Source organism: Dermacentor silvarum, chromosome 4 (assembly GCF_013339745.2).
Source record: "Dermacentor silvarum isolate Dsil-2018 chromosome 4, BIME_Dsil_1.4, whole genome shotgun sequence".
Taxonomy (NCBI): Eukaryota; Metazoa; Arthropoda; class Arachnida; order Ixodida; family Ixodidae; genus Dermacentor; species Dermacentor silvarum.
In genome coordinates this window covers 209564233-209591834 of record NC_051157.2, presented here as the reverse complement: position 1 = coordinate 209591834, position 27602 = coordinate 209564233, and the positions used below count along the sequence as shown (strand labels likewise).

The window sequence follows — 27602 nt, the reverse complement described above, 5'->3', positions numbered from 1 at the left end:
TTAAATTAACAAGCGTCTGTGTGTAGAGTATTCTTTCACAACATTGAGAATGGCAGCTCTATTCTATGTATGTGCATCGGAATTGAGTTCATTATTCCCCAGTCACAACAGAAACAAAGTAAAAAGAATGTGTCTCGAGTGCTATTTAATTTAATTTCTGTAGTGTTGCCACTCTTTAACATGATCGAAATGTTTACATGTTCCTGTTAGCACCAGTATTGCTCTGCCTTTATTGCCTGCATCTGATTTTCTTTGTTTATCCAGTCATTATTGACAGGCTTGTGAGAACTTTGAGTGAGGGCAGACATAGAGCTAACGAGAAAAGCCGTATAAGTTGCGCATTACATAAACCGGTTAGGCACAGCATGCAGCAGATGAAAAGAAAACCATTGCGTATTGTGGCAAGTCATCAGTGTCTAGGTGCAGGTCAGGTAGCACAAAACATAATACAGTGCTTCACATAGCAAAACAAGAAGGGGGCACAGGTGTGATTGGCTACTTCGCCATAGCTGGATCAGTTACCAACTTTGTGGAAGGCATTTTTTAACTTTCCCGACCACGGCCTGTTCCATTTGTCTTCTGTTGTTAAGGCAGGGCCGGATGGGAGAGCAACAAAAGAAAAACAGAAAGAATGGCCGCATAGGAAAACTGTTCCTAGTCGGCTGCTATGACAACGTGCTGCTCGTGGCACAGCTGTTCGCACACTTGCATCGTACAAGCGCGTGACTCACGCTGATACTGGCAACTCTGGGTCTCCTGTGACCCAACAGGTGCCTCCGTATGTTACCTCAGTGAGTCACACAAAGACTGTATGTTCTGCCACATCATGAGTGATATCATCATCATCTACCTAATTTATGTATGCTGCAAGACAAAGGCCTCTCCCATTACCCACCTTCCAACAGCCGACTCCAACCTACGCCTGCAAATTTCCTATTCCATTCACACAGCCTTATCTTCTGCTTTCCTTGACAGCGTTTTCGGGCTCTTGGCACAGATCCACTTGTTTCCATAAGTAATGCCTTTCATGCACTACACGACCTGTCCCAATCTCACTTCTTTCTTGTAATCCCAATTAAAATATCAGCTATACCTATTTGATATCTTTCAATAGTCCTGGCTCTTAATGTTACGCCTATAACTTCCTGTTTCATCACTCTATGAGCACTCCTTGGCTTCTTTTCAAGTTTCCTTGATATCCTTGAAGTTTCAGCCCCGCTGGTAAAACATTCTGGTGTCATAATTTTCTTTTCAAGGATAAGTTGCCATCCATGATCTGAGAGGGGCTGCTATGTATTCTCCAACCCATTTTTGTGCGTCTTGAAATGTGCTCCTCGTGATCCAGGTTTCCTGTGATCATACCAGATAAATTCACTCTTGCATAGCTTTGAGAGGCTGACCGCCAGTGGTCGACCCTCATTTCCTTGTCTTTTTCTAGCAATATATCGGGGCCTTGTTGTATAAAAGAACTTCAGCTAGAACATGTTACTGAGGCTAGTGAGTGCATCTTGTCCAGGGTTAAGCTTGGCAGCAAATTCTTTTACGCTGCATGAAAAAGGGTCTTCCTAGCAGCAATGCATGTTCTGAATTTTTTTGTTTGTGATACCTTGAGAGCCCCTTTTTTTCATTATCTGCTTTATTTTATAGCACCATTTTTTCCCAAATAGTATGGGATGTATTGAGTAGTGAGCTAAGCCATTTGTTTTTTTTTTTTTTGTGTGTGCGTTTAAACCAGTGTTCAGATTGGTCTGATGCTGTCATACTGACAACTGTCTTGCCACCAAACTATGGTGCAGTCTGTGATCCATGCCTCAAATGATAGGGCTAGCCCTATCATTTGAGAGTCTTAGAAACCAAGCACGATCGTATAAACTGTTCTCATCCAAAGCAGTCACTGTCAAAATTTTGCAAATACGTAAGCAGTTTATAAAGTTATGAAAAATAGGGCAGTTTATAAAGTTTTTCTTTTGTTTTGGAAAAGAACTTCTGCCACACCTACACAAAATCAGGAGCCTTTTGCAGGGAAGATCAGACCAATGTTAGCAAATGAATTGTGGGTGACTGTGGAAGGCAATGTTGGTAACTTTTCTCTCTGGTCAGGCTCAACAGCTTTGAAAGTGCGTCTCTGTGCTGATATCCGTTGCCATTGGCAACCCAATGCTCAAGGGCTTGAGGGTCTGCAACGTCCGTGAAAGAACCTTTTATCTGGCCACAGCTGTACAGGGAAGTCGCTGGGAGAAAACTGCTATTTGACAGACTTTATCTTGTCGATACACTCTCTCCTAGCTCCAAATAGCAGGTGTGCGTTGCAGTCTCGAGTGTGTGTGCACGTCTGTCACCAATGGTGTGCTTCCTCAATCCATGGGGATAAAAACGTGAAGGATTACTCAGTCTTGGTCAAGCTCATTCATGCTCTCCCATAAGATGTTGTCGCCTGTGAGTAGCTGTTTTAGAGTAGTTCGTTATTGCAATGTGCCCACGTTATTTATTAAGAGCCGCTAAGTTATGAATGATGATAGAGAGACGAACGAAAAATACAGAAATGTCAGTCTCTGCACTTCATATTCTCAAATCATAGCTATCTTCGAGTAATCTTTTTTTGTCTCGTGGAGCTTTCAGAGCAGGTGCCACTATTTTCATACTTATTATGTTGGCATTGAATTAGATAAACCATAGCCTGCTGCAAGTTTTCTGCGCTTATCTAGCCACATATATTATGTTGAGCGCCACTGTTTCGGTACACACAGCTTAGTATCTACAGCTTGTCACTCATATCATTAATTGCACTGTTTAAACTGTGCTGCCTTGTCAGAGGCACTGCTTCTCAAGTGGAAGAACTGTCCTCACAAGAGAACCTCCTAGTTGCACTTGGATTATTTATTTGACCATGCTACCTAATGCTGTTTTACAAGTAAAGTCAATCTGTTGTTTTGTGTTTTTTGCATTTGGCGAGTGCAGGTTTATTGAGCCATGTTTTACAAGTATTATATTTATTCTGAGCATTTTGTTTGGTGTTTCTACTGTTGAGCTCTTTAAATTTATGTTAATGCCTAGATATTATTGAGATCAGCGTTGTCTGCCTACTTTAGACACATTGAGTCTTCTAACTAGCTTTATTGTGACATGACAGCTTGGGATATATTTTTTACTAAGATGTTTTTACCCAGCTCACACTGCTTACACTCAAAAAAGCAACTTTGTCTAACTTCTTCAGTAATCTAAAATATTTGTAATAAAAATGCCAGCTATGGTATCTTAGGCTAGTAGTAGTAGTAGTAGTATTGTGTTTTTGGCGCTCCGGCACTGGCATGTGTGTCAATGAAAGATTAATAGAGCATGAATGGTCTATATCAAGCGGAACTGGCTCTGATTTACCATAACATTGCAAGCAATGCACGTGCAAGCCTCTCCTCAATGAAGTAAAAAAACCTTGAAAAAGAGCTGTGATACAACAGCACGTGAGTTAGCCGAGCCATTTTTTATCAAACAATGGGGGGGGGGGGGGCGGCACTGAGTGCATCAGTACTCCATCTATATTTTTGTATCAAAGGGAAGCAGATTTTCTGCTGATGACCAACTCGCATTGTGTGTCCCTAGGTGCCGTGGTGCAAATAAATATATATATGTCAGTATGGCAATACGCCGGCAAAGAGAAAGACTTGATAAACCTGATTCTGCCTTTAATGATGACATACAAACATAGCATAAGTTGAATGGATTAATCTAGCGACGTGGTTCTGTACTGCTTCTAGAGCGCTGGTGAGGTAAGATTGGCGTGGGCTCTGAATGGTGGATGCATACTCAAGCTTTCATCTAATTCGTAATGTATAAGCGAGCAGGTTTACATGTGGGGGGGGGGGGGGGGGCATTGCGTAGGTTGCGCTTTAATAAAGCTGGCGTTTTATTTGTAGATGAGATGATGTTAGTGTATTGAATTATATTATCGCTATTTGGAGAAACAGAGTGCTCATGCAAGAAGAAGAGGACGATTGAGAAGCTCGAGGCTTCCGCTGTTTTCTGCCGTTGTCGGTTCAATTACTGCGACTGTGTCTGTTTTATAAAAGGAGTACTGATTCCAAGTGCCCCATTCTATTAGTAATATGTAAATGCCAGGATAAGTCACCACAACGTGACACCCAAGTATTTGAATGAATTTCCTCATTTTTTGTGCTACTTTCCATCTTGTCCAAACCCACATCTTCCGCATTACACGTGTGAGGCTGTACCATTGAATTACTGCTTGTGTATTTCTATATGCGTGCATGATTAGCCCTGAACATGCGTCCATGCATGTTCTCACTATCTCAAAGTGAAATTCAAAAGCTTTTCTCCCTATCTTCTGTGCAGAGGCAGCCCAGCTCGGGGCCACAGTCGCGGCAGCAGCAGCAGCAGCGGGGCGGTGGCATGGCTGCGGCCACCGCGGACGGGGGTGCAGCAGGCGTCCGGCTGAGCGGCCACACGCTGGATAAGGCCACCAAGGCCAAGGTGCACCTGGAGAACTACTACTCCAACCTGGTCACCCAGCACCTAGAGCGCAAAGGCCGCCACGAGCGCCTCGAGGAGACCATGCGTGAGGAAGGGCTCTCCGAAGAGCAGGTGGGACAGCCGATTCCACGGCCTAGTAGAAGGGAGGGGCTGGCCGAGGGGCTTTGCCACCAACCTGCCTGCTGTCTTTGACCACTTGCTGGATTGTAGTTATGCCATAATGAGGAAGCGTACCGAAGTTCTATTTGTTGTATCTGTGGGGATTAAAAAACAACGCTGTAAGAATAAGTGCGTTGCATTACCAGTCCTCTCGAGTAGCACACTGATCAGCGGCTTCGTGCAGAAGTTGCCGTTAGTTGATGTTCTTGTTAAGATTAAGAGTAGTACTGGCACACATTTCGAAAGTTGTAGAAACATGTAAAAGGCAACTATGGCACTTGGAAACTAGGAAGGTTGGATGTGTTTTTGATTTGATACTAAAGTTGGTCTCAAATGCTGGACCTGGTGTCAAAAGTTAAAGCAAATTCTGGCGTTTAACATGCCAGAACCACAACCTGATTATGAGGCATGCCATAGTGGGGAGGGGGGGGGGAGCTGTGGGTTAACTTTGACCACCTCTGTTTTTTTAACATGCAACTAAATCGAGTGGAATCTCATTGATATGATTCTGCATAATACGTTTTTCGTTATAATACTATAAAGGAGGTTTATTCGACAAAAGCCCGATGACAGGTTGAGCGTTTCACCGAGCACAATCTCTAAGCTCGAGCCTCTGCGCACATGATGCTGTTGGCAATCCTGCTGCCTAAGTCCAGGCGTTCTTCTTCATTACAATACATTTTTTGTTCCTTTCCCGGCCAATGTCTTATAGGAGCAATGTATTTTAGATAATATGATTTTCGAATGATACGTTTTATTTTCTGGTTCCCGTGAAGATCGTATCAACGAGATTCCATTGTATAAATACATGAGCATTTTTGCATTGTGCCCCCATTGAATTGTGGTCGTCTCGACCAGGATCGAATATGTGACCTTGAGCTCAACAACGCAACGCCATAGCTTCTGCGGGGGGTCGGACCACGTGTCTTTGACATTATTATGATTTCATGACATTCAGCAAAATTTGCTGATGTCATAGAGCAATAAAGCTGGCTGTGATGGCAGTGCTCATAAAAATCAACGAGTGCTCATGAGTGACAGCGACACTGATTGCTGATTGCAGGAATGAAGCCTGCAAGTCTATTGTGACGTCGTGACGCAAATACCTCATGAGTACTGAAACTGAAATTGATTCATAGAAAGAAGTATGCATTTATTCATAATGCTTGCCATGCTGCCAGTATTTCTTCTTAGATTTAGAGGGCTTGTAACTTCGTTGAACACAAAAACATTACAAGTTAGAAATGTCTTGCAAGTACTTCTTTAAGAGGAAGAAATTGAAATAAACATGCCATCTAATAGATTGAGCAGGTTTCTGTTGCAGTAAGCAAATGGGGTCCCAAGGGAAATGCAGTCGAGGACAGCCGAGGATTGGATGTTGTGATAAAATTGGGAGATTTGAAGGCATAGAATGGGATCAGCTGATGCAGTACTGGCAATCACTGGTGGAGATCTTCGTCCTGCAGTAGGCATGAAATAGGTTGATAATATTGGTGATGACACTGGTGATCACTGGTGTGTTTGTGCTAGAACATTTATAGTGTCATGACTCATGAGATAAATGTTCCTCCATTTGCCTCCGAATACAGAAGAAAGAGAAGCGGATGCAGCACTCGCTGAAGGAGACAGAGTTCCTGCGGCTCAAGCGTTCGCGACTAGGTGTAGAAGATTTTGAGCCACTCAAGGTGATTGGCCGAGGTGCCTTTGGTGAGGTCCGGTTGGTCCAAAAGCGTGACACAGGCCACGTCTATGCCATGAAGATCCTTCGCAAGGCTGACATGCTCGAGAAGGAACAGGTGAGCACACTTGCCACTTTAGGCTAGATTACATGGAGCTTCTTAAAAGCTGTGTTTAAGGTCTTTCTAGAAGGGACCAACATATGGTTAGTGGGTGTTACAAAATCTTGCGTCGAATTGTATTTTGAAATAGTGATTGTTCTTTTATGTTGCTAGCTTAAATGACCACTGATAATGTTTGTTTCAGAGATTGCGGCAGGATTCACAAGGCCCATGTGACTTGTGTAGCATGGTGCGAAGCCTTGATGTATTGTTCGAAATGAGATGGTTCTTGTCAGGCTGGGTGTTCAAAATTACACTGTTAGGCTCATCGCTCTCCTATATTTTTGTGCTGTAACTGGAATGGGTTGAGCCCAGAACTGTTGACACAATGCACTCTTACATTGTTAAATTCTGACCACTCTTCTGCTAGCTTACCTTCCCCTTGATCACAAACTTGATCTTTAATAGGACAAAATACAGTAACCGTTCGTTCATGCCACCCTGACAGGACTGACGAAATTGATTGAATTATGTGGCAGGTCGAATTAAACAAGATGTGGAAAAACCGGCCTAAGACACCGCTCATTCACTTGACAGTATTTGCCCGATTCTAACATACCCTCAACTCAAACGCGCGCCCACTTTCTATATGTTAAAAGCAGAAAGCTGAAGTAGAAATGACATCAAAGCTTTTAAACAAAGTAGAAATCTAACGTGCACACGATTTATTAGCACGAAAAAATGGGCAAGGGTGTAATATGTGTTGCACAATGGCAGCCGGCTCTCTGAAGTCAGTTTGTTCGCAATACATTTATGTTATACGGTAAAGCATATGAATGTCATGAGGGCAGTATTGGCTTTGTATCTGATTGTATCACGCAGACCATATTTTATTGAAAACAAAAAAGTCGTGCGTTAGAATCTGGTAAATACCGTAATCAGACATTGAACGAGAAGAAAGGGAACCGAGGGGCCTGATTTTTATTAATAATATCATAAGGAGTCAACAAAGCATTGCACAAAGAGCAGAACAAAGAGCATCGCACAGAACAAAGAGCATCGTATGCATAATGCGAAGACGTGGGATCGTTCCCCACCTGCGGCAAGTAGTTTTTTCATCCACTTTCATTTCCATTAATTTATCATTTCTTTAATTCACTTAGTAAGTACAAGTTTTCCTTGGTGTCTGTGTTTGTTGGCTTCTTATGATATAATCAGACGTTGTGAGCTGTGGTCATTGCTTGAAAATCTTCCTAGGGCTGGCTGAAAATAGGCGTTTTCGACGCATTTCACTGTCCCTTAAGCTGTGCCGAGACAGACGTTGGCACCTAAGAGGTCACACTTAGGATCACCATAGGGGTCAGGCGTCTGCATTGCTGACTGGTCAAGTTCGAATTATCCAGTGAAGGCCAATTTTAGGATGGCAATAACGAATGTTTCGTCCGATAGAGCTGCATATGCACCGACCAAAGCCTTTAGTCAGGATTGAATGAATTGAAAAATCGAATTAATCGGAGTCAAATTAATGAAAGTTTACTGTACACTGAGTTTAAAACTCTTATTAACAACTCCTGCGTATTGGTTGACTGTTTGATTGTGTGTGTTCTACAGTTTCCTTTAACACGACCTTAAGGGAAATCAGGCACGCCACCATCTATGCACCATCTATGCAACTGGCAAGTTTCTTAATTGGTGCTATGACACCAACGATTTGCCAAGGCTGAGATGCTTTAGCTTATTTTGACCATGGCATGGCCCAAAATATTTTTATGATTGATCACAATGAGGCTTTCATACGGGATTAAATCTTCACAAGAACTCTTAATGCTCCTTTAATACAGGTAGCATCGTGTTTTTATTGGCCTCTGCTTAAAGCATCCGCTAAGAATCAGCACAGTAAAAGAAGGAAGAAATAGAAATAAGTTTCAAAATTTTCAAAGGCAATGGCATGGCTAATAAATGTCACAAAACTTAACCTCGAATGTCTAAACACCAGCTGAGCTGATACACATGCTTTCAATGTAGGCCATCACATGACCCACCTGATGGTGGATATATAAAGTTTGCGAAGTATATTTAGTTTTCATTGATTTAGTGTTGCTCCAAAATTACACCAGTAAAGCAGATACCTCAAGTTCTCTTGCAACATCAAAAGAGTCGGCAGGGAGCTAGGTTGTCATTGATGACTTGTTTCACAACTTGGCATATGCAAGCTTGGCTGTAGCAAACATCAGAGGATATCACTGCAATATTGTGCAACATTATAGGAAATCGCAAAGTATAAAAACAGAACAGTTCTTTTTTCGCACCTTTTCAAAGGTGAGACGTCATGCAATCTCAAAAGCCACATTTTCCCCTCAGTCTCATTTAAAATTTTTTTCACTCTGAGACAATGGCATGTACTTAACTTGGTTGTGATGTAGGGAGCAATTCTGTAAAAGTTTTCCTTAAATAAAGCAAAATACTTGGAAACCCCTTGCAGCAGTCCCGATGCGAACACACCCAGCACTCGTTATAGTCAAGTGTGTCAAGTAAATGACTCAAGGTAGCAGGGAGTTTCGACCTGCCATTTTGTGTGCTTGCTGTGTGTTGCATGTGTTCCCCCATCACACAGGTGGCGCATGTTCGTGCTGAGCGTGATGTGTTGGTGGAGGCTGACCACCAGTGGGTGGTGAAGATGTACTACAGTTTCCAAGACGCCATCAACCTGTACCTCATCATGGAATTTCTCCCTGGCGGTGAGTGTCACTTCACTCTTGCCTGTACAGGACAGGACCACAGGACTGCTTTAGAATGCATTCGTATCACAGAGGTCACACGTCGCAAAGGTCACACAACCATAGAGTTTCCTATTAAAACTGCTAGAAGGAATTCCGGTGCTGCAGTCGTTCAGTTGGGATGGGAACGATGGTCCACATGGATTTTTCTGGTCTTCATGCTTGTGGCTTCAGGCAGAACTTCGGGCTTTATTTGCTACACTTTATATGAATTTTTTTTTCTGCGATCTTATTTTTCTCAACACATAAGGCAATAGATGGTGTCCTAATCTTCGTCTCAGTGAAATCTCCATCCTAGTAACAAAAAGCAATCTCAGAGGCCATGCTTTTGCTGACTGTATGTGCTGGAAGCGATTCTAGAAACATGCCATGAACGCCATGTTTTAAACACTTCCCATAAGACTCTGCAAATGTGCATAATTACTGTGAGTTGTTGATTTATGCCACAATATTTTGTTGGAAATGATCAGTTTGCTAAGCCGCAAACCTGTTCGAAGCCAGAAAGACAAAGTTTAGGCAAGGCCATGTATTAACTATCATTCCCAGGCTGTTTGAACTGCAACGCTTGCAGCTCCTTGAAGGCGTTAGTGCCACAGTACCCTCCAGTAACTTTTGTAGGAACCTCTATGCACGCGACCAAGTCAGTAGTAGGAAATAGTAATTTTGGTCAAATGGCAACCATTTTGGATTAATCACTCGCTGCCCGATTTTTCAGCCCCACAACTCGCGAAGCAGTTCAATTAAACAGTGGCGCAGGATGTCGGTAGAGTGTACTAGAATGGGAGAGTGGGTCCAGCAGACGCCTTGGCAAGGTTGAAATTGTGGCGGCGCTGCCGTCGCCTTATTCTGAATCTCCAGCCAATAAACGCTGGCTCCGGCTGTTTCGGCAGCGCTCATTGGCTGAGGCAAGCTCACGGGCTGAGTAGCTGTCGTCTGCTCGATGCACTGTCGTTGCGTCATTTGCATTCTTTCCGCTGCTCTTTTTCCATTTTATTTACAATAGATCGGTGGGGAATAATCTCAGATAGGACGTCACGAACGTGTAGTGCGGGAAATTTGAACCTATCCTTCAGTTGTCCTGAACCTAGCCTAATAAACCTCTGTTCGCAGTAAGAATGGTATGTCTGTGGTCGTGATAGGATAATCTACCATTAAAACTGAACTTCCAGTTTCTCTTTAGTGTCCCTTTAAGTCATTCCCTACCCAGGGTTTAATTTTCACTTGCCTACCTGGGCAATGCTGTATTGTACTGTTATCCCGATGTCGCTGCTGTAACTAGAATCTGAACAGCACCATGAATCACTGCGTTCAGTGTTGAGGAGAAGCAGAGAACATTGAGTTGATTTGTCTTGTTTTATGTAGTTACTTTCAATGTGCTTGACTCATTCAGGGTCACATTCTTTTGTAAAAGTTGGCTACATCAGTATCAGCATTGTTTGTTTGTTGTAGTACACCGTGCATGTCTCCATACTCCCCACCCTCTCTCTCTCTTTCTTTCTCTTCCCCTTCTTCCTTCTTCAGCGTAGGGTAGCCAACCGGACTCTTGACTGGTTAACATCCCTGCCTTCCTTATATCCCTCTCTCTTTCTCTTTCTCTCTCTTGTTCTTGCAGATCTAAAATTAAAGAATGACTTATTTCAAGAAAAGATTTTGAAATTTTCTGTTTTTGAGTGACATCAAAGGGGTCCGGAACCACCCTTTGGGCTTAGGGAAAAAATTTTCGCAGTTTCACCCGAAAGGTGAAGCATCCATTGCGATAGCAAATTAGTAGACAGCTATACGGAGTAAGGATAGTAGTTTTATCAGCTGTATAAACTTGGACATGCAGCAGCACCAGCAACGCGCAGAACTGTTGTTGACGCCATCGGCGTTGGTGACTGTTGCTGGTGCTTCTGGGGACGGCTCAGAGGTTTTCGACAAGATCAAAACTGGAAACTCGTCGAGCATTGTCGGAAGTCTTTACCACCTTCTCGCCTCACAACGTTTTTATATAAATTGGCATTTGGTGCCGCAGCTAAACATTGCCTCCCCTCCCTCCCTCCCGTCCCGCCATGGGCTTTCGTGCGACGGAAGAAGTAGCGTTTGCTCTCTATATATAATGATTGTAAAGGAGGAAAGAGACGCTTTATTCTGTAGCCCTTCATGGAGCACGGCGCAGAACGCGCGTTTGCTCTTTGCAGTGTGTTCGCTTCCCGCGAAAGCGCGCGTCCCTTGCGCCCTTTCACTCGCACCTCTAGCACATGGCGCGCGGCGACGATTTCATCGCCGTTGACATCATATGGAACCTCACGGCGATGGCGGAAATCCGCTTTGGAGTGTCCATATAATCACTATCGCAATAAAAACACAGTCCAGGGATAGCATGTACTGCTGTGAGCATCTCAGCCAAATTTTGCAGTCGTGCGGGACGGGACGCATGGAGCTCACAAGCGGAACATGGTTACCTTTTTTTTTTTTTTTTTCCAAGTACTCTTTTCCAACAAAGCCTTCTCCTCACCCATTTCGAAGCTGCCGGTGCTTTGCATATGTCATCATATGCGAAATTCCCATAGATGGCTGCTATTGGCCTATAGCTGACACCATTCAAAAGGGTGTTTGGACCATTGCACTTCTTTATACTGTTACTGTGTATATTTATCGACACAATTTACTAAACGGGCTGAAGTAAGCAAAAATCTGGAATTCAAATTTCGATAAGAGTTATGTACTTTTGGACGAAGCTTGCTATCTGCTTATGCTCGGCCGTGGTCGCCAATGTAGGAATTAAACTTTAGCCACATTGCTTATTAGTGTCGTAGCCATCGGGTGTCGCTAACTTCAATTAGTTTTAAACACTCAACCAGCCTTGCACGCAAAACTTTAGGTCACACCACACATCTCCTTGCCAGCTCACTCCTGGACGCTCCTGGCTTGATGCTTTGGCGGACATCGCTTCGTATTGACCTATTGACAGTGCTTCAAACTGCGCAATTTAGATGGGGCTACTACAGTAGAAGCTCGTTGACACGATTCCGTTACATACAATTTCCCGGCGCGAACATTTGTGATCAAGAACAGAAAAAATTTCCCAATAGAGTTTCGCTTATTTTTTACCGGTTCATATGTTTCTGGACAACGCAATCTTTCGGCACCGACGTTCGCCAGCACCAATCATCTCCAAACTGTGATCGTAGGATATGTTTTCCGGCCGCTAGATGCCTTGTAAACAGAAAAATATTGGATGCGTGTTATAAAAACAGTAGCCACTTGCCACGGCAGCTTGACTGTAATACTTGCCTGCCTGTCTCACGTGACAACACCGGCGCACACTCAGTTTCTCATTCCGGTACCAGGAAATCGCCTCCCAGGTCATTACGCGCCACATTCACAGCTATCACTGCCAACCCTATTGTGATAACCATCTTCACCTATCTGTTCAGAGCGTGTGGTGCCTTTGAAGCATACTTCATGCTTTTAATAGGCCATAACCCAAACGTGCCACCGTACCCTGCTGCAGGCTGCAATCGTATACGTTTTACAGCTGCTAGATTCATTGTAAACAAGAAAAGGCGCGAGGCACACGGGATTGAGAACAGGAGCCACCCGTCACATCAGCTTTCCCACAATGTTCAGTTAGTATGTTTTATGAACGAGGTTCCACTGTATTTGTCGGTCAAGCTGGCGCAGGATAAAGCCGGTCCGCACCACGTAGCACAGCCAGGCTGGAGCACATATGAGTGCGAGTGTGCACTCCAGCCCTGTTGTGCTCAAAGTAAACGTTACAGTTGCACGTAGCTGCATCTGCAGTGTCGCATAGATACTGCGGCCACCGTGAGATGCTGCAACAAGTCTGTTCGCTGAGCTTGCTGCGGCTCGCTGAGGACAACCGCATGCTCCGAGTGGTCTCTGTGGATGACGTGGCTCCAGGCGCATGGGGAGCATGCCTGAGCGCAAACATTCGACTGGAACAGGTCGTCTGCTTCCCGAGTTCCACACCTTCAAGGTGTGTCACCATCATGATCGAAGCTCGTTAAGTTAGGAATCCTTTCAATGCGAGTCCACAGTACGACATGCATTGCTCACCCGATGCGGGCGTTGCCGACGTACCCACACGAGAGAACATAAAGACGACGTTTCATTCGACCCTCATAAATTGTGTGATTCCCATAACTTGAAGAATAGCCTCCAATTTCGGCACATTGTAGGCGCCAAAATCGGAAGTAGTGCCATCTACATGAACATCCAAAATAAAATTTGAACTGCGCGTTGCGGTGACGTTCAGTAGGCGGAGCATTGTGGGCACCACCACGCTCTGCTGTAGCCTTTGTAGTGCAAGATGTTGAAGAAGGAGCGGGAGCACCGCGAAGGCGATCACAGGCGATCTTTGATTACCAGTAACTCTGCTTCTGTTGAACTCGTTGAAGTACTTTTTCCGGCAAAGTATTTCTGGAATAGTCTGTTTTAACTTCATATGCATTTCTCAACTTGATAAAAAGTGTTTCTGGGCTACTATAAAGTGGCAAAATTTGTCTTCGGTACATGGCTACATTGTAATAAGTGTCTCTTTACCAATATAGTTAAAATGTATCTACCTTCGAAGTAGCTTTGAAACAGCTGCCATAGCAATAATGTGACTTGCATGTGAAGTGCCACAAGTAAAAGCCATGTTTGCAGCCTGTGAGTAAGAAAACAAACTAAACCAAGGAAGTGAGAAAATTGCAGCAATCGTTTGTCTGATTGCTAAATGAGGTGCAATCAGTTCTTGCATGTCACGAGAAAAGATGTGCATGCACAAGAGTATAATCTGTTTGCTAGTGCCCACCTGTAAACAAAGTAATTTTGTGTTCATTAGTGAACTGTGGAGGTACAGAAACACTTGCGAAGAGATTAATAATGAAATAGAAATCGCTCTTCATGATGCCTGTAACCAGAAATGGTGTGTGCAACAATACTGGATCAAAAGCATGCACACTTGTTACTTGAGAATTGAGAACTCTGGATGCTACTGGCAAACTGCGGTGCTGCTTAATAACTACTAAGCAGCAGTTAATTTGATAGCTCATGGACAGTTTGCATCTGTGGTTTTCACGAGAGAAGACCTAGTTCTCACACGGAAAAAAGAATTGGTAAAATGTGATTTGATTGCTTGAAGTTGTTGAATTGATCAAAAACTGTACACTGTATGATTGGGCAGGTTCACAGAATGATCAGTTTCCAGTCTAAATTGAATTCAAAGTATAGTTTGTGAAACGTGCAAATGGGGATCCTTTCTTCATTAATAAAGACTAATTGTCATTATCCTGCAGTGGAGGTGTAATGTAATGGAGCTGTAACGGAGGAGTCTGAGAGACACCCTAACTTGAGTAGCGCTCTGCTGGGCTGGTATTTTGTAGCAATGCCTTTCCGGTAATAATGCCTTTTCGCGCATATTGCACTTTGTCAGTGGTTAGAGTGACGGTCCTCTCGCGTTATCAACGGGATCAGCCGGCCTTGAGCGGTGGGCGATAAGACTAGTATAGAATAAGTCGTAAGGCATCGCTACAAAATCGTGGCCCTGGGGACTGTATAATTCTTCTTGTGCCCAGGGCAGAATCTGCTAGTGCAGTGCTTAGCTTGATGTGCCCAAGAAAATACTATGCTCCAGCCGTGTATGCAAATGAAAACTTGAATTTGTGTGAGTGTGGTTTGTAAGGGTTGGTGGTTTCTTGCATCTGCAGGGGACATGATGACACTGCTGATGAAGAAGGACACCCTGTCGGAAGAGTGCACCCAGTTCTACATAGCAGAGACGGCACTGGCCATCGACTCCATCCACAAGTTGGGCTTCATCCACCGTGACATCAAGCCTGACAACCTACTGCTGGACGCTAGGGTGAGGAGGGGATCCAAGGATGGGGGGGAGGGTTTGGGGTGGCCATGTTTGTGCTCGCCTCATGCACGAGGACAGTGGGAAATGAGAGGGTCGTTCGGTGCAGTTCCTTTGGATTATCGAGAGGGGGGAAAAAAAGCAGTGCTTCGGGGCTGTTGCATGAGTAGAAATGCTGGGAAATGTCGGCTTCAGATAACGATTGTTCGCTCAGAGTCATGGCAGCATGAAAACACCTCTGGTGATAAATATTTCATTTGTCGGAATGGCTTAACCTGCACGGGAACAACATGCGAGATGCTGTTCTTGCTGCATTTTGATGTCGGAATTTGCTATTAAAGCACAAGTGCTTGCACTGGGACGTTTATTCAAAATGTCAACAGCACCACCGGGCAGTCACCAGATTTAGGCAATGAATGAAAAGGTCCCCAATCATGGTGCACTGGTTTCAGTTTATTAGGTCTCTGTGTTGCTTTCTTGTCATAATTTAAATCAGCATACATTGTGTACTATGTATTGTGGGATGACCAAGACTTGCCATGCAGACTTGTTTCCAAGAAAGCTCTATATTTAGATAGCCATGACCATGTTTTAGAACAAACCACATTCAAGACAGGCCAAGCCTTTGATAGCCTGCCATTCGACTGTGTCATAGCACCTATTGGGAAACTTGCATAGATGGTCTTTTTTTGTCTCGGTGCCAAAAGTCACTGTACGTGTTAAAGGGTTAAGAACTTGATTTGTACCCGCTTTAAGGAGTGTTGGCTGATATGTTGTTCTTTGGTAGAAAACAAAGTGCAACAAAGTTCACTGTTGGTCAGAGACCTCCACATGTATTATGCAATGGCCTGCGAACTACATCAGTGGCTGTCCTCATTTTCATAATTTGATACTCCGAATACTAGAGGGGCATCTGACAATACGTCGGAAGTTTACAACTGGTTTGGCTGTTAGTCAGCATGGAAATGATGGCACCATATAGATTTGCCGAAACTTTGACCTTGCTTTACTTAAATATTTTTAAAGCTAATTTCTCACATTAAGTTTGTTGTACAGCAACAATTTGATGGCTTTCAGAACATTACCCAGGATAAATATTGTCTAAAATACAAATATAGTTACTCATGGCGACTGTTGTTCACATCACCTAGACTTATTGAGACGGTTACGTGAAAGTGTTGTAACTTAGTGAAGCTGCAATTGGGGGGCCAGTTGGCTATACATTGTTTTGGGTAAACGTGCTGTTTTGCAAAAAAACAAGAAGGACTTCAAAATGGGACCCCAAGACTATGTGGCTTGTGTCCCGTCCCATTTCGAAGTCGTTTTTGGTTTTGTGCAAAACTACACGTTTATGCAAAACAGTGTCAGAATCTACTTACACACTGGAAGCTATGCAGTGAAATATGTTTATTGTGAATGTGCAACATTTTAACCCATTGGCTACCAAATATTCTGCAGGCCACATTGCCCTCTGTCCCGATTATTCGTGCCCCGGACATGTGCTAGTCGAACTTACATTGTCGCGTTCGTTAATGTTCTATAATAATAGGCATTGAAAATGCGAACAAAGAAGTTTATTTACTATATGAAGCACTTTTATCTATGAAGCACTTTTCTGTTGAGAACAGTAACTGCCAGACACAGGTTCATTTTTGTGTGGAAAAGCCTGATGCACTCATACATGTGGAGAGCAGCATTGCGCTTTTCACGTGCGCCATCATCTGGTGTTGCTGTATTTTTTTTTTTTTTTTTTTTTCATTTTGCTCTGCAGACTTCGCATTGCCATGATGGATTATGTTTGCGAGGGTTTAGCCGAATCTGAAGTGGGAGATGTGGCCACTGCGCTGGTCGAAGGTGCTTAGGTGTCGGGAATGCGTGCGTAAACATTCTACAAATATTGACTAAAAATTAAAAAAATCGAACCACTCATGAAATGGCCATCTATTAGCAACATTTCTAAACTTGTACAGCGTATATTCACTTCTGCCCAATCTACGATTAGCTTTTCAGCAAACAATACTTCCGTTTTGGCAATGTGGACCCTGTTCTTACGCATGGCAGTTCATTGGCTTTGGCTGTCAGTGTGGCAATTGCTCTAAAGAAACATTGTCAGGCTAGCGCATTTGTGCCACAGAGAGCAAAGACAGAAGCTGTAGGGCACTCTCTTGCACCCCCAAGCTTCAACCTCGGTCTCACCAGCCATCATTATCATGACCACTGCCGTGCTCTCAAGCATAATGTGTCACAAGCCCTACGAGGAAATAGTCACTACAAAGGAACTGGTGCAACTGATGATATGATGAACTTGGACAACAACCTCTGGTGTGGCTCACTGCCTGTGCAAAAACCAAGATTCTGGCATAAATAAATGGGGGCATGCATAAAAGCATGTGCTTGAGTGCATGGCTGAGTGGATCCTGGCCTTTTTTTTAAACATTTGTGTGTATGTTATTAAATGACTGTTAGTTTTAAGCAGTGCCTCGACGTTTCTACCTGCTCCTGTCATGTGCATGTGTCAAACGTGTGTGTTCAGCGTCACTTGGCACATCAGTGCCAAGTGACGCTGGGCAAAGAGTAGAGATGGGCAAAACGGCTCACTTCAGTGAGCGGCTCGGAACGGCTCAGCTCACTGAAATGAACCAGTTCATTTGAACGGCTCACCGGTTCACTTAAACGTGTAACCTGTGTTATGCATATTCTATAGTTATCTGGCTTTGAAAAAAAAACGATATATGCATAATTTAATAACCGTGTTATTGGTATTTTCGCTATGTTTACAGAATATTTTTACATATATTAAAAGCGTGAATTTTTAGTTGTAATGAAACTTTCTTTTCTGATATTGGGGATAAAATGCTTAGGATACTGTGAGAGGCAGAATGCGACGTACTTTAAAAAAAAAATGTAATTTCATCGTCACTACAGAAGCTTGTCCGTTTTTGTGGTAGTTTAAAATCAACTTTTGTCAAGCTAAGAACACAAAATGATTGTACATTATGTTTCAACTTTATTCATTTATTAACATACGTACGTTCACTATAATATGTGTAATCTGTAACGCCATGCAAATTGAATATAGAAATCATTTCTTGAAGTATATACAAAAATCATACGAAAGATCCACAAACTGCCGCAGGTACCTTTCGTTTTTTTTTCTCTTGAGTGCATGCGCGATACTGGCGATCATGCCATCATACGCCAGGACAAAAAAGAAGAAAAAAAAGAAATGAAGTTCTATTACAACAAAACAGATCATTTGGCCTCGTTTTAATGAAGTGCTAATGATACACGCTCAGAAAATGCAATGAAGTGGATGTCATAGGCGACATTTTCATGACTACACTAATTAGCACAAATGAAGACCAGGACGTAAACTGTACATTCACCTGTTGTCGTTAAAGACACGGAAGACCATCTTCGAAATGTTATTGGACCAGCGCATGATGTGCGATCGGTGAGAGTCGTGACACATCGTTCGAACAGCAGCAGGCAACGAACGGTACCATCCTTTGCCAATTAAGACTTCTTTACTTCTCCCCTCGGTGGCATCGGTTGCCACACCATAGGACACACAAAAAACCAAAGGGACTGCTGCTCACACCACACACTGCGAGCGAGTACCAGTAGCGCGAGTCTGCCCCCACCAGCCACCATTCGTCGGTCAGAAATCGAAACCTCGAAACCCAGCAGAAGACCCAGCTCTGACGGAACGGTTCGGCACGGCTCATTCAAGGAGAGCGAACCGGCTTCCTTACTCCGAAAGAAACGCCGCTCACACACTGAACCACGGCTCAATCGCTCTTCAAAAGCGCGGCTCAAAAGATCCGGCTCGTTCTTGAGCGCTTTCTAGGAACGGTTCCTCACGCTCACTGAACGAGAGGGAGCCCAGCCGGCTCTCCGAAAGAACCGCCGCTCACTTACTGAACCACAGCCGCAGCTTTCCCTCGCTCTTCAAATGAGCGGCGTGCTCCTGAGCGCTCAAGAGCGAGCCGGATCTTTTGAAGAGCGAGGGAGCCGTGGCGAAAAGAGTGGCGCGCTCAGGAGCGAGCAGGATCTATTGAAGAGCGAGGGAGCCGTGGTTCAGTGAGTGAGCGGGGGTTCTTTCGTTCTTCAGCCGAAGGCGAGGGGGTGAAGGCGACTCATGCGAGGAAGAGCGGGAGGGCAGTTGCTTTCTCGTACCGCTAATAGATGGTGCGGAAGTCGCACCCAGCAGAAGAAGCGGCTCTGACGGAACGCATCGGCACGGCTCTCTGAACGCGAGAGAACCGGCTCCCTTTCTCCAAAAGAACCGCCGCTCATTTTTACTGAACGACCGCTCACTCGCTCTTTAAAAAGAGCCGCTCACAAGATCCGGCTCGCTCCTGAGTGACCCATCTCTAATTCAGAGGTTGCCACATGAAGTCTAGTGACATTCAAGAACTGTGTTGCGTCCCTTCCAATGCTCAGCTTTCACCGGAAGCTGCTATTGTATTTGTGCGTTGCACAGCAAGTGCCATAGGTTCTGCAACGGTTTTGTTGTACAAACAGTTTCTATGAACACCATTCAAAATGCATTTCTTTGATAAAAGAAGCAAAATTCATTGTCTCTGTACTAATGCTTGAATAAGCACTTGGGTGGTTATTGTACTACTCAGTCCCACTCAGTGAAGTGAAGGGGTCAGTGTGATGCTAAATTTGAGAACTGTGTGAAGCCAAAAAACAGTGATGTCAAGGAAAGCATATAAGGAAGGATCGTGTTTGATTCATATGTAAGAAAAGAGAAGTGACAGCAAAAGAAAAAGTCAGGTTGCTGCTGGAGGGGGGGGGGGGGGGGGGAGTTCAACCTGCAACCTCTCATACACTTTCTTGAATGTGTGTGCGTGCGTGTGTGCTAGATTTAGACCTGGGAGTGTTAGCCAGTGCCACTGATACTGGTAGCAGTAGATATGGAACATTCAACCATAGGTACAGCTCTCATTGGTGCCAGGTTGTCTTTTCCTCCATTTTCATTTTCTTTTTTTCTATTTATTTACTGATATGCTCCTACTACTTCGAGGTACTATTTTCTGATGTACTATTGCTGCTCTTGCTTTGGGGTGCATGCAAGGCTCACACAGTGTTCTAATTTAGAATACAGTAAAAGCTCGATGATACGATCACGGCTAATACGAATTTCCGGATGATACGAATTTTTCTGTGGTCCCGGCCGAGCCCCATTACTTGGCAACGTGCTAGAGAACGGTTGTTACGAATCGATTTTCAGCCTGCGTCGGTTGATACGAATAAACGCCGCCCCACCGACGGCCGCGAAAGAGAACAGCGCGCAGTCACGCGCTTTCTCTCCTTCTCTTTTGGTGCGGAGGCGCGGCGCCGGACAGCGCGGACTCCGCGACTGGGCGCGAAGAGTTTGAAGCGGTGGCGCTTCAAGAAATAAATGCTTTTTACGTACATGTGCCTGAGTGAGTTCACCTCTGACTCTTTAATTTAGCTACAGTCGAATCTCGTTAATTCGAACACGCTTATTTCGAACATACCGCGCACCGACAATGCTCTTAGCAGCGCGCCAAATTACGCGGCGGCGCCTCCGACCGGCATTGCTCCGACACCGCCGTAGAGCAAAAGCTCAGGAGAGACCCCTCAATGCCGCGCGCGAAGGAGCAAGGAGCGCGAAGGAACAGGGGAAAAAAATAACCCGCGGCGGAAATTTCCCCCTCTCTCAAATTGCAAGGTCGCCGTTTCTGCATCGCGCCGGAACAAGCGTGTACGTGCCGACTAGAGTGTTCTAGACAACCGTATTCTAGCACACACTAGTGCCGACGTCTCAGCCACGCGGATAAAATGGCAGTGAACCCTTCTCCTCTATTTTCTAGTCACATGTTGACCTTGCACGCTGCGGCAGCAGCGCAGAGGGAAGCAGCGGCGGAGGCACAGTCGGGCCAACGAAACTGCCACGCCCACTTCCCGATAACGGCAGAAAACGAAACTTTAGGGGGCGGCTAAAATCGCCAGCACGGCGGCGGGCGCGCACGGAGATGTGCGCACGGAGTCGAAGGTGAGAGAGCTACGAGGGAGTTGAGAGGGAGGGCGAGGGGAGCCACCGAAGCGGCGGAGTTGACGCGGCCAAATCCGCTTCCCAGCCGCCCTCCTCCCTCACCTTCGACGGTCTCCGCGCGCACCCGTGTGCCGGCGCCGCCCGCTCGCTCCCTGAAGCTTCGTTTTCTGTCGTTATCGGGAAGCGACCGTTAGCCGGCGTGGGCAGTTTCGTGGCCCGCGCTTGCTATGCGCTTGCGCGCCGCGATATTTCACGACTCGCACCGTTCGTGCATCGTGCTATGGTGCACGAATACTTCAAAAATAGTCCTTTTAATTCGAACAAATTTTCGGGCCCCTTCGAGTTCGAATTATCGAGATTCGACAGTAGATTTAATTGTGTTTCGGTGATACGAATTTCGGCTAATACGAATATTTTTCGTGACCCCGTGAGATTCGTATCATCGAGCTTTTACTGTAATGATAGCCAAACACTTGGCTGGGATTTTGATGCTCTTGAAATGGCGTTAACTTTGTCCTGTGTATGGCGCCGTGGTTGCTTACTCCTTTCTCGTGTGCATTTCAGGGGCACATAAAGCTTTCGGACTTTGGCCTCTGTACGGGTTTAAAGAAGTCCCACCGGACAGAATTCTACCGGGATCTGTCGCAGGCCAAGCCGTCGGATTTCAGTGAGTGCTTGCATAGCGTTTTTTTTTGTTTTTTTTGTGTGAAAACATAGATGCATTATTAAACAGTCTTAGAAATAGTGTTCGACACCTTAGGTATGCTAAACGCAAGCTATGTACTTCCCTTGAAGATGCTTAGTTTAACATAGGAGAGCGCAAACAAAAAGACAACTTTAGCGGACTATGCAGTGCCTTGTGTCCCATGTTGTACCTGTCCAAGCCAAGACAATCCATCGTCGCACCCCTTGCCATTTCTATGTTAACGCGTCTCGTCAGGCCCATGGACACCAGAATCGCAGGATGATCTCGGAAATTGGGTGCACAAGCCACTCATACCTTGCAATTCAGCTGAGTTGAGAGGTAGCAAATGTTTAATGCACCGTTTGCTGGCGATATACGATAGCGAGAGTACAGTCATCAGCACACTTTGCACCGAAGTGAGAGCCACGGGTGCCAGCCTGTTTGACAACAGTATTTATTAGTGTACTAACGGTATTTATTAGTCTACTTGTAAACGTTATGTACATTAAACTTTACAAGTAACGTACGTTAACATGGTGTTTGTAAGTAGAACCTTGCCCATACGTTTTTGGAAAGGAAAACATGCAATAAAAAACATGCTAACCGGGAACTCATACAATGTAATGTCACATAAAATTTAGTGCACTGAACTGCCTTCGACATCTAGGTAACGTGAAGCATTGTGCGAATCGGTGCAGCACGTGACACCGACACACGCCGAGCTGATGGGACTTGAGCGGCCCGAGACGGGTGTTGTCATTTTTTGGCTTCAGCAAGCTTACGTTCGTGCTTCTTGAATTTGGACTGGGTCAGCAGCTTCTTTGGGCGGGGCATTTTGGCAGGAAGTTTTACCCTGCCCACTCCGTGAGAATCGTTGCGGTGCGAGATGTCTATGCGCGTCGAGTGGGTACGGGTCCTAGCGGCCCAAGACTTGCTTTGTTTTGTTTTTCTATTGCATAGTGTTTTAAGATGGCGACGGGAAACCAAACCGAAATCGAGCTGTTGGGCAACACCAGAATGAACTGGTGGGCGACACCAGAGTGAAACATGATGCTCATTTTGTGCGGCCTTGCAGCATAAGAGTGCAACAAATTGCACCATGTATTCATTTTACTTTGTAGCACTATGCTTGCTTTCTGTTTCACTCATGTTTTAGTCTGTTGGCAGCAACAATTTGTTAATTAGCCTGTTATGCTATAGTTGCTACAGGGCTTGTTACAAAAAACTGAAATGTGCGTCTGGTGTGAAGAAAGCCTTTGAATCTGTGTAGCATTTTCTTGCTGTACGCCTTTTACCTCTGAAGGCAAACATTCTTGCATCTTATGGCAGCCTGTAAAACCGCTGGTGCTACAAAGATTTGGATCGCAATTTGTGCTATGGATACAGCTGCACAGATTTCTTGAGTTCTGGGCCTTGCTCGAAATGGTATTGAGAGGGGTGGTTTCAGAGTGAGAGATATTGACGTCCGACAGGGCTTTGTTGTACATTACAGTTAAACCTGGATGTAACGAAATTGACAAATTCCCGAAAAACTTCGTTATAAAGAGGATTTCGTTATATGCAGGTTCGGCACGAAAATTCGAAAAAGAGACGCTTACCGTATTTACTCGATTCTAACGCGCCCTCAATTGTAACGCGCACCCGTTTTCCGTTCTGATCGAAGCACTCATCCTTGGAATGTCACACCAGGTACCGGATGCGTGGACGCTTGTCGTTTCGCACAAGCGCGAGGCATCGGAAACGAAGAGCGAGTGTCACGATGGCGTCGTAGCGTCGTATACTGTTACAGTAGAACCCCGCTGTTACGTTCCCGGGGGCTGTGTTTTCCCGGCTGTTCGTTTTCGGCCGGTCCCGGCACAGCTCCCATAGAACCCAATGCATTGGTAACCCCGCTGTTGCGTCGCAACTGTGGGACTGTTCCCGCATCGTACATTGCGAACTGCCACCCCGCGCTGGCCCGAGCGGCCATTTTGACTTTTCATGTCAGTGTGATGTGTCACAGCGTGTACCAGCGCGTCGGCAACATCAACTGGAAAAGGAGAGAGTGCCGGCTTGGCGGGCTAGGCCAGCTGCAACAAGCGGCAGGATCAGGTTTGAATGAAGGGAGGGGGAAAGGTCACGCCCGCGGCGGCAAGATCGCCGGGTCGAGGGATGCAGGCCCGGCTCGCACACGCACGCACACACATGTGCGTTCGCTTCGCATTCCGTCGCGACGGACAAGGTGCTTCCGGTTGCCGCTCGCGCAAAAATGACAATATTTGGAGCGAAATCTCTAGGTTGTCGGAGGGGGAAATTCGTTATATCGAGGGGGTCTCCTGCTGCTACTTCGTTACGTAGAGGTCTCAAATACATGTGCTTCTATGGAGTAATGGCGGGGAATAGAAAAACTTTGTTATATCCAGGAATCCGTTATATGGAGGTTCGTTATAAGCAGGTTTAACTGTACATGTGACGTTATGATTCAGCTTTCTGTTGCTCGAGTGTCTTGTTAGGATTTTCAGCACAGAAATGGCATGCCAGTAAATTGCAGCAACTGGCTAGAACTTAAAGCCAGGCATGCGTACCTCCTACAAACTGTGTTAACATAAGAGGCTTCACTTGCTCTCAGCCAGATTATTTTAATGCTTGGCCTGTTTATAGTGTGGCTTATATGCACTAGAATTGCTCCAAGCAAGCGTGTAAGTCCAGTTGTCTAATGTGTGTCGTTGTTGACTTCGTTTGCAGCATCAAACCCGATGGACTCCAAACGGCGAGCTGAGAGTTGGAAGAAGAACCGACGCCAACTGGTGCGTTTGTATGTTGCCTCGTGGTCAGGCTGTGGCTTGCTGTGTTGCCAGGAATGCAGGGCACATGCTTCAATAGAAATTCGTATAATTGGAAGTAGTCAAACATTAAGGTAGCCACCATTGCATTCTGACCATGTTGCCGTCTGCTGACAGACACCGTTGTTCCACAGTGATGAAAAGCAAATGCACGCACCAGCAAATTAATGTGTCACTTTGCACATGTAAGCAATTGTGGATAGCATTGAGAGCATGGCATCCTTAAGCTTGACCTTAGGGCTAACTAAGATTTACCTATCATATGCAGTAGGCTAGGAAGAAGGCTATCGGACATTCCTCTTGATAAAAGTAATCCACAGAACCCAATATCCTGGTGCATCCAAAATATCAATGACACAAAACAGTAAATGAAACAGCAATAAAACCAAAAGGGAGATGTGAAAAGAAACATGATACAAAATACCATGTTTCTCAGTGTATAAGACGCAGTTTTGTTCAAAGACTTGCGTCGGTGCGTCTTGTATATATGCATAAAACGATGCGCACTGGCACACCCAATATGCGATCTTTTTTTGTGCTCGAGAACAAGGAACCTTGCGCAGCACCATTTTGAAAAAAATATTATTTTGTCTTGAAAGTGGAGTGACCATGTTGACAGGTGTCACCTCTAGGTCTTGCCGTGTAGGCAGCACGGTGGCAGCAGGGAAGGCCGCCTTCTGGCCTCCGTGATGTAGGTGCTTCCGTGCACAGAGGTGTATGTGGTGGCAATAGCGGCAACATTGAAATGGAACATTGCAGGCATACTCCACAGTGGGCACACCCGACTACATTGCGCCCGAGGTGTTCCTGCAGACGGGCTACAGCAGCTCCTGCGACTGGTGGTCCCTGGGCGTCATCATGTACGAGATGCTCATAGGTATGTCCTTCATGGCCTTTGCGCTCGCAGGTTGCTGGAATCGAAGAAGGCATCAAGAAACTGCCTATCTCATTGAGGAGTGCGCTCGCTACCACTCTTGTCTGCGGGATATTCCTGCAGAAGCTGCATTATAACCACGATTTCATCTCGCGTGGCTACACTATAAGTGGCATGCATGTACATGGAGTTCTATGGGAGGGTAAATGGGAGTCAGAACAGGCCACGTTACAGCTGGTTCTGCACTACAGTTAAACCTGAATATAATGAAATTGACAAATTCCCGAAAAACTTCGTTATAAAGAGGATTTCATTATATGCAGGTTCGGCACGAAAATTCGAAAAAGAAACGCTTACCGTATTTACTCGATTCTAACGCGCCCTCAATTGTAACGCGCACCCGTTTTCCGTTTTCGTCGAAGCACTCATTCTTAGAATGTCACACCAGGTACCAGATGCATGTCGTTTCGCACAAGCGCGAGGCATCGGAAACGAAGAGCGAGCGTCATGATGGCGTCATAGCGTCATATAGTGTTACAGCAGAACCCCGCTGTTACGTTCCCGGGGGCTGCATTTTCCCGGCTGTTACGTCATTTTCGGCCGGTCCCAGCACAGCTCCCATAGAACCCAATGCATTGGTAACCCTGCTGTTGCGTCGCAACTGTGGGACCATTCCCGCATCACACATTGCGAACTGCCACCCCGCGCCAGCCCGAGCGGCCATTTTGACTTCTCATGTCGCTTGGCTTGGTGGCTTGACGATGGCATTGGCCACTCAAAGTGCCGGGGGCGACAACTATGACGTATTTTCGGTTTCCGCCAGCAAAAGTATGGCCCTTCAGATCCGTGTTTGCTAATGACACGTGTACATGTTTATCTTTCACCGGTGGCCGCTTTCCACCGGCTAACAAATGTTAAACGTTATCGCTCGGCGCAGGTTGCGCCTGCATCGGAAGCTTCTTGGAACGTTATCGCTGCTTCTATCCGTCATCTGTGGTCACCGACGCTCATGTGATCTGATTGTATGAGTGACGAGAATTGTCTAGAACATTCTGGAAGACACGCGGGCACCAGGGATTAATCTGGAACCTTCGATGACTTGCGGATAAAAGCCGACGCGTTTCGCCGCTGATCAGATTTCAACGATCGCCGACTGTGTTCGCCGCTATCGTTGTGCTTTGAGTGTAGCTTTCTTTTCTGGGCACAGGTTCGCCCAATAAAGAATCAGTTTCGTCATACACAGTTTTTCGACTGTTTACTTCCGCGTCACTACTTAGTGACACTATAAAGATGGTGTCTGTGACGCATTGTGGCCCTAAAATTGGTTTTAGCTCATAGATATTCGGTATAAAGTCCAAGGGCGATAACGCAGTCACTGCGTGCCGTATGCTGTATGTGCGAGTGAAAGCGTGCGAAGAAAGCCGACGACCGCGTCTAAATCTCGCGCACGGAAGAAAAGCAGGGAGAAAGCACGCCTTCTTCCGTTGCTCTCGAGGCACCGGCGAGGGGGGAGGGATAGCGTGGCGGCGTTGTACTGTACCCTGGCATCAACTGCGTACTGCATGGCAGCGCGCCGTATCTTGGAAGCGATATGTGTTGGGGCAGAGTCTAGCACTGTAAGTGCGTCGGCGGCTCATAGCTTTCTGCGTGCTGTGTGTTCTCGGCGCTCAGTTTGCGTTGAAGCTATAGACAATAGCATGAAGGTCACTTCGCTCGCTTCTCCAGCGGCGCTTCCACACGCCGCCAGCGTTTGACAGCGCGTGTCCGTGCTCATTGAGTCTGATGTGCCACAGCGTGTACCAGCGCGTCGGCAACATCAACTGGAAAAGGAGACAGTGCCGGCTTGGCAGGCTAGACCAGCTGCAGCAAGCGGCAGGATCAGGTTTGAATGAAGGGAGGGGGAAAGGTCACGCCCGTGGTGGCAATATCGCCGGGTCGAGGGATGCAGGCCCGCCTCACGCACGCACACGTGCGCTCGCTTCGCATTTCGTCACGGCGGAGAAGGTGCTTCCGGTTGCTGCTCGTGCAAAAATGACAAAATTTGGGGCGAAATCTCTAGGTTGTTGCGACTTCGTTACGTAGAGGTCTCAAATACATGTGCTTCAATGGTGAACGGCGGGGAATAGAAAAACTTCGTTATATCCAG

At 45.6% G+C, this 27602-nt stretch overlaps 1 protein-coding gene across 5 annotated transcripts in view; it reads left to right on the top strand.

The window, feature by feature from the left end:
* LOC119450917 (serine/threonine-protein kinase tricornered) overlaps positions 1-27602 on the top strand; it is a 104980-nt gene that overhangs the window by 63172 nt on the left and 14206 nt on the right. For all 5 annotated transcript variants that reach the window (XM_037714386.2, XM_037714384.2, XM_037714383.2 and 2 more), the window contains exons 2-8: positions 4348-4596; positions 6234-6440; positions 9037-9160; positions 14896-15050; positions 21640-21742; positions 24485-24546; positions 25342-25459. In XM_037714386.2, coding sequence (XP_037570314.1) covers positions 4405-4596; positions 6234-6440; positions 9037-9160; positions 14896-15050; positions 21640-21742; positions 24485-24546; positions 25342-25459 — 961 coding nt within the window. In that variant the 5' untranslated portion in view covers positions 4348-4404. The remainder of the gene's footprint in view (positions 1-4347; positions 4597-6233; positions 6441-9036; positions 9161-14895; positions 15051-21639; positions 21743-24484; positions 24547-25341; positions 25460-27602) is intronic.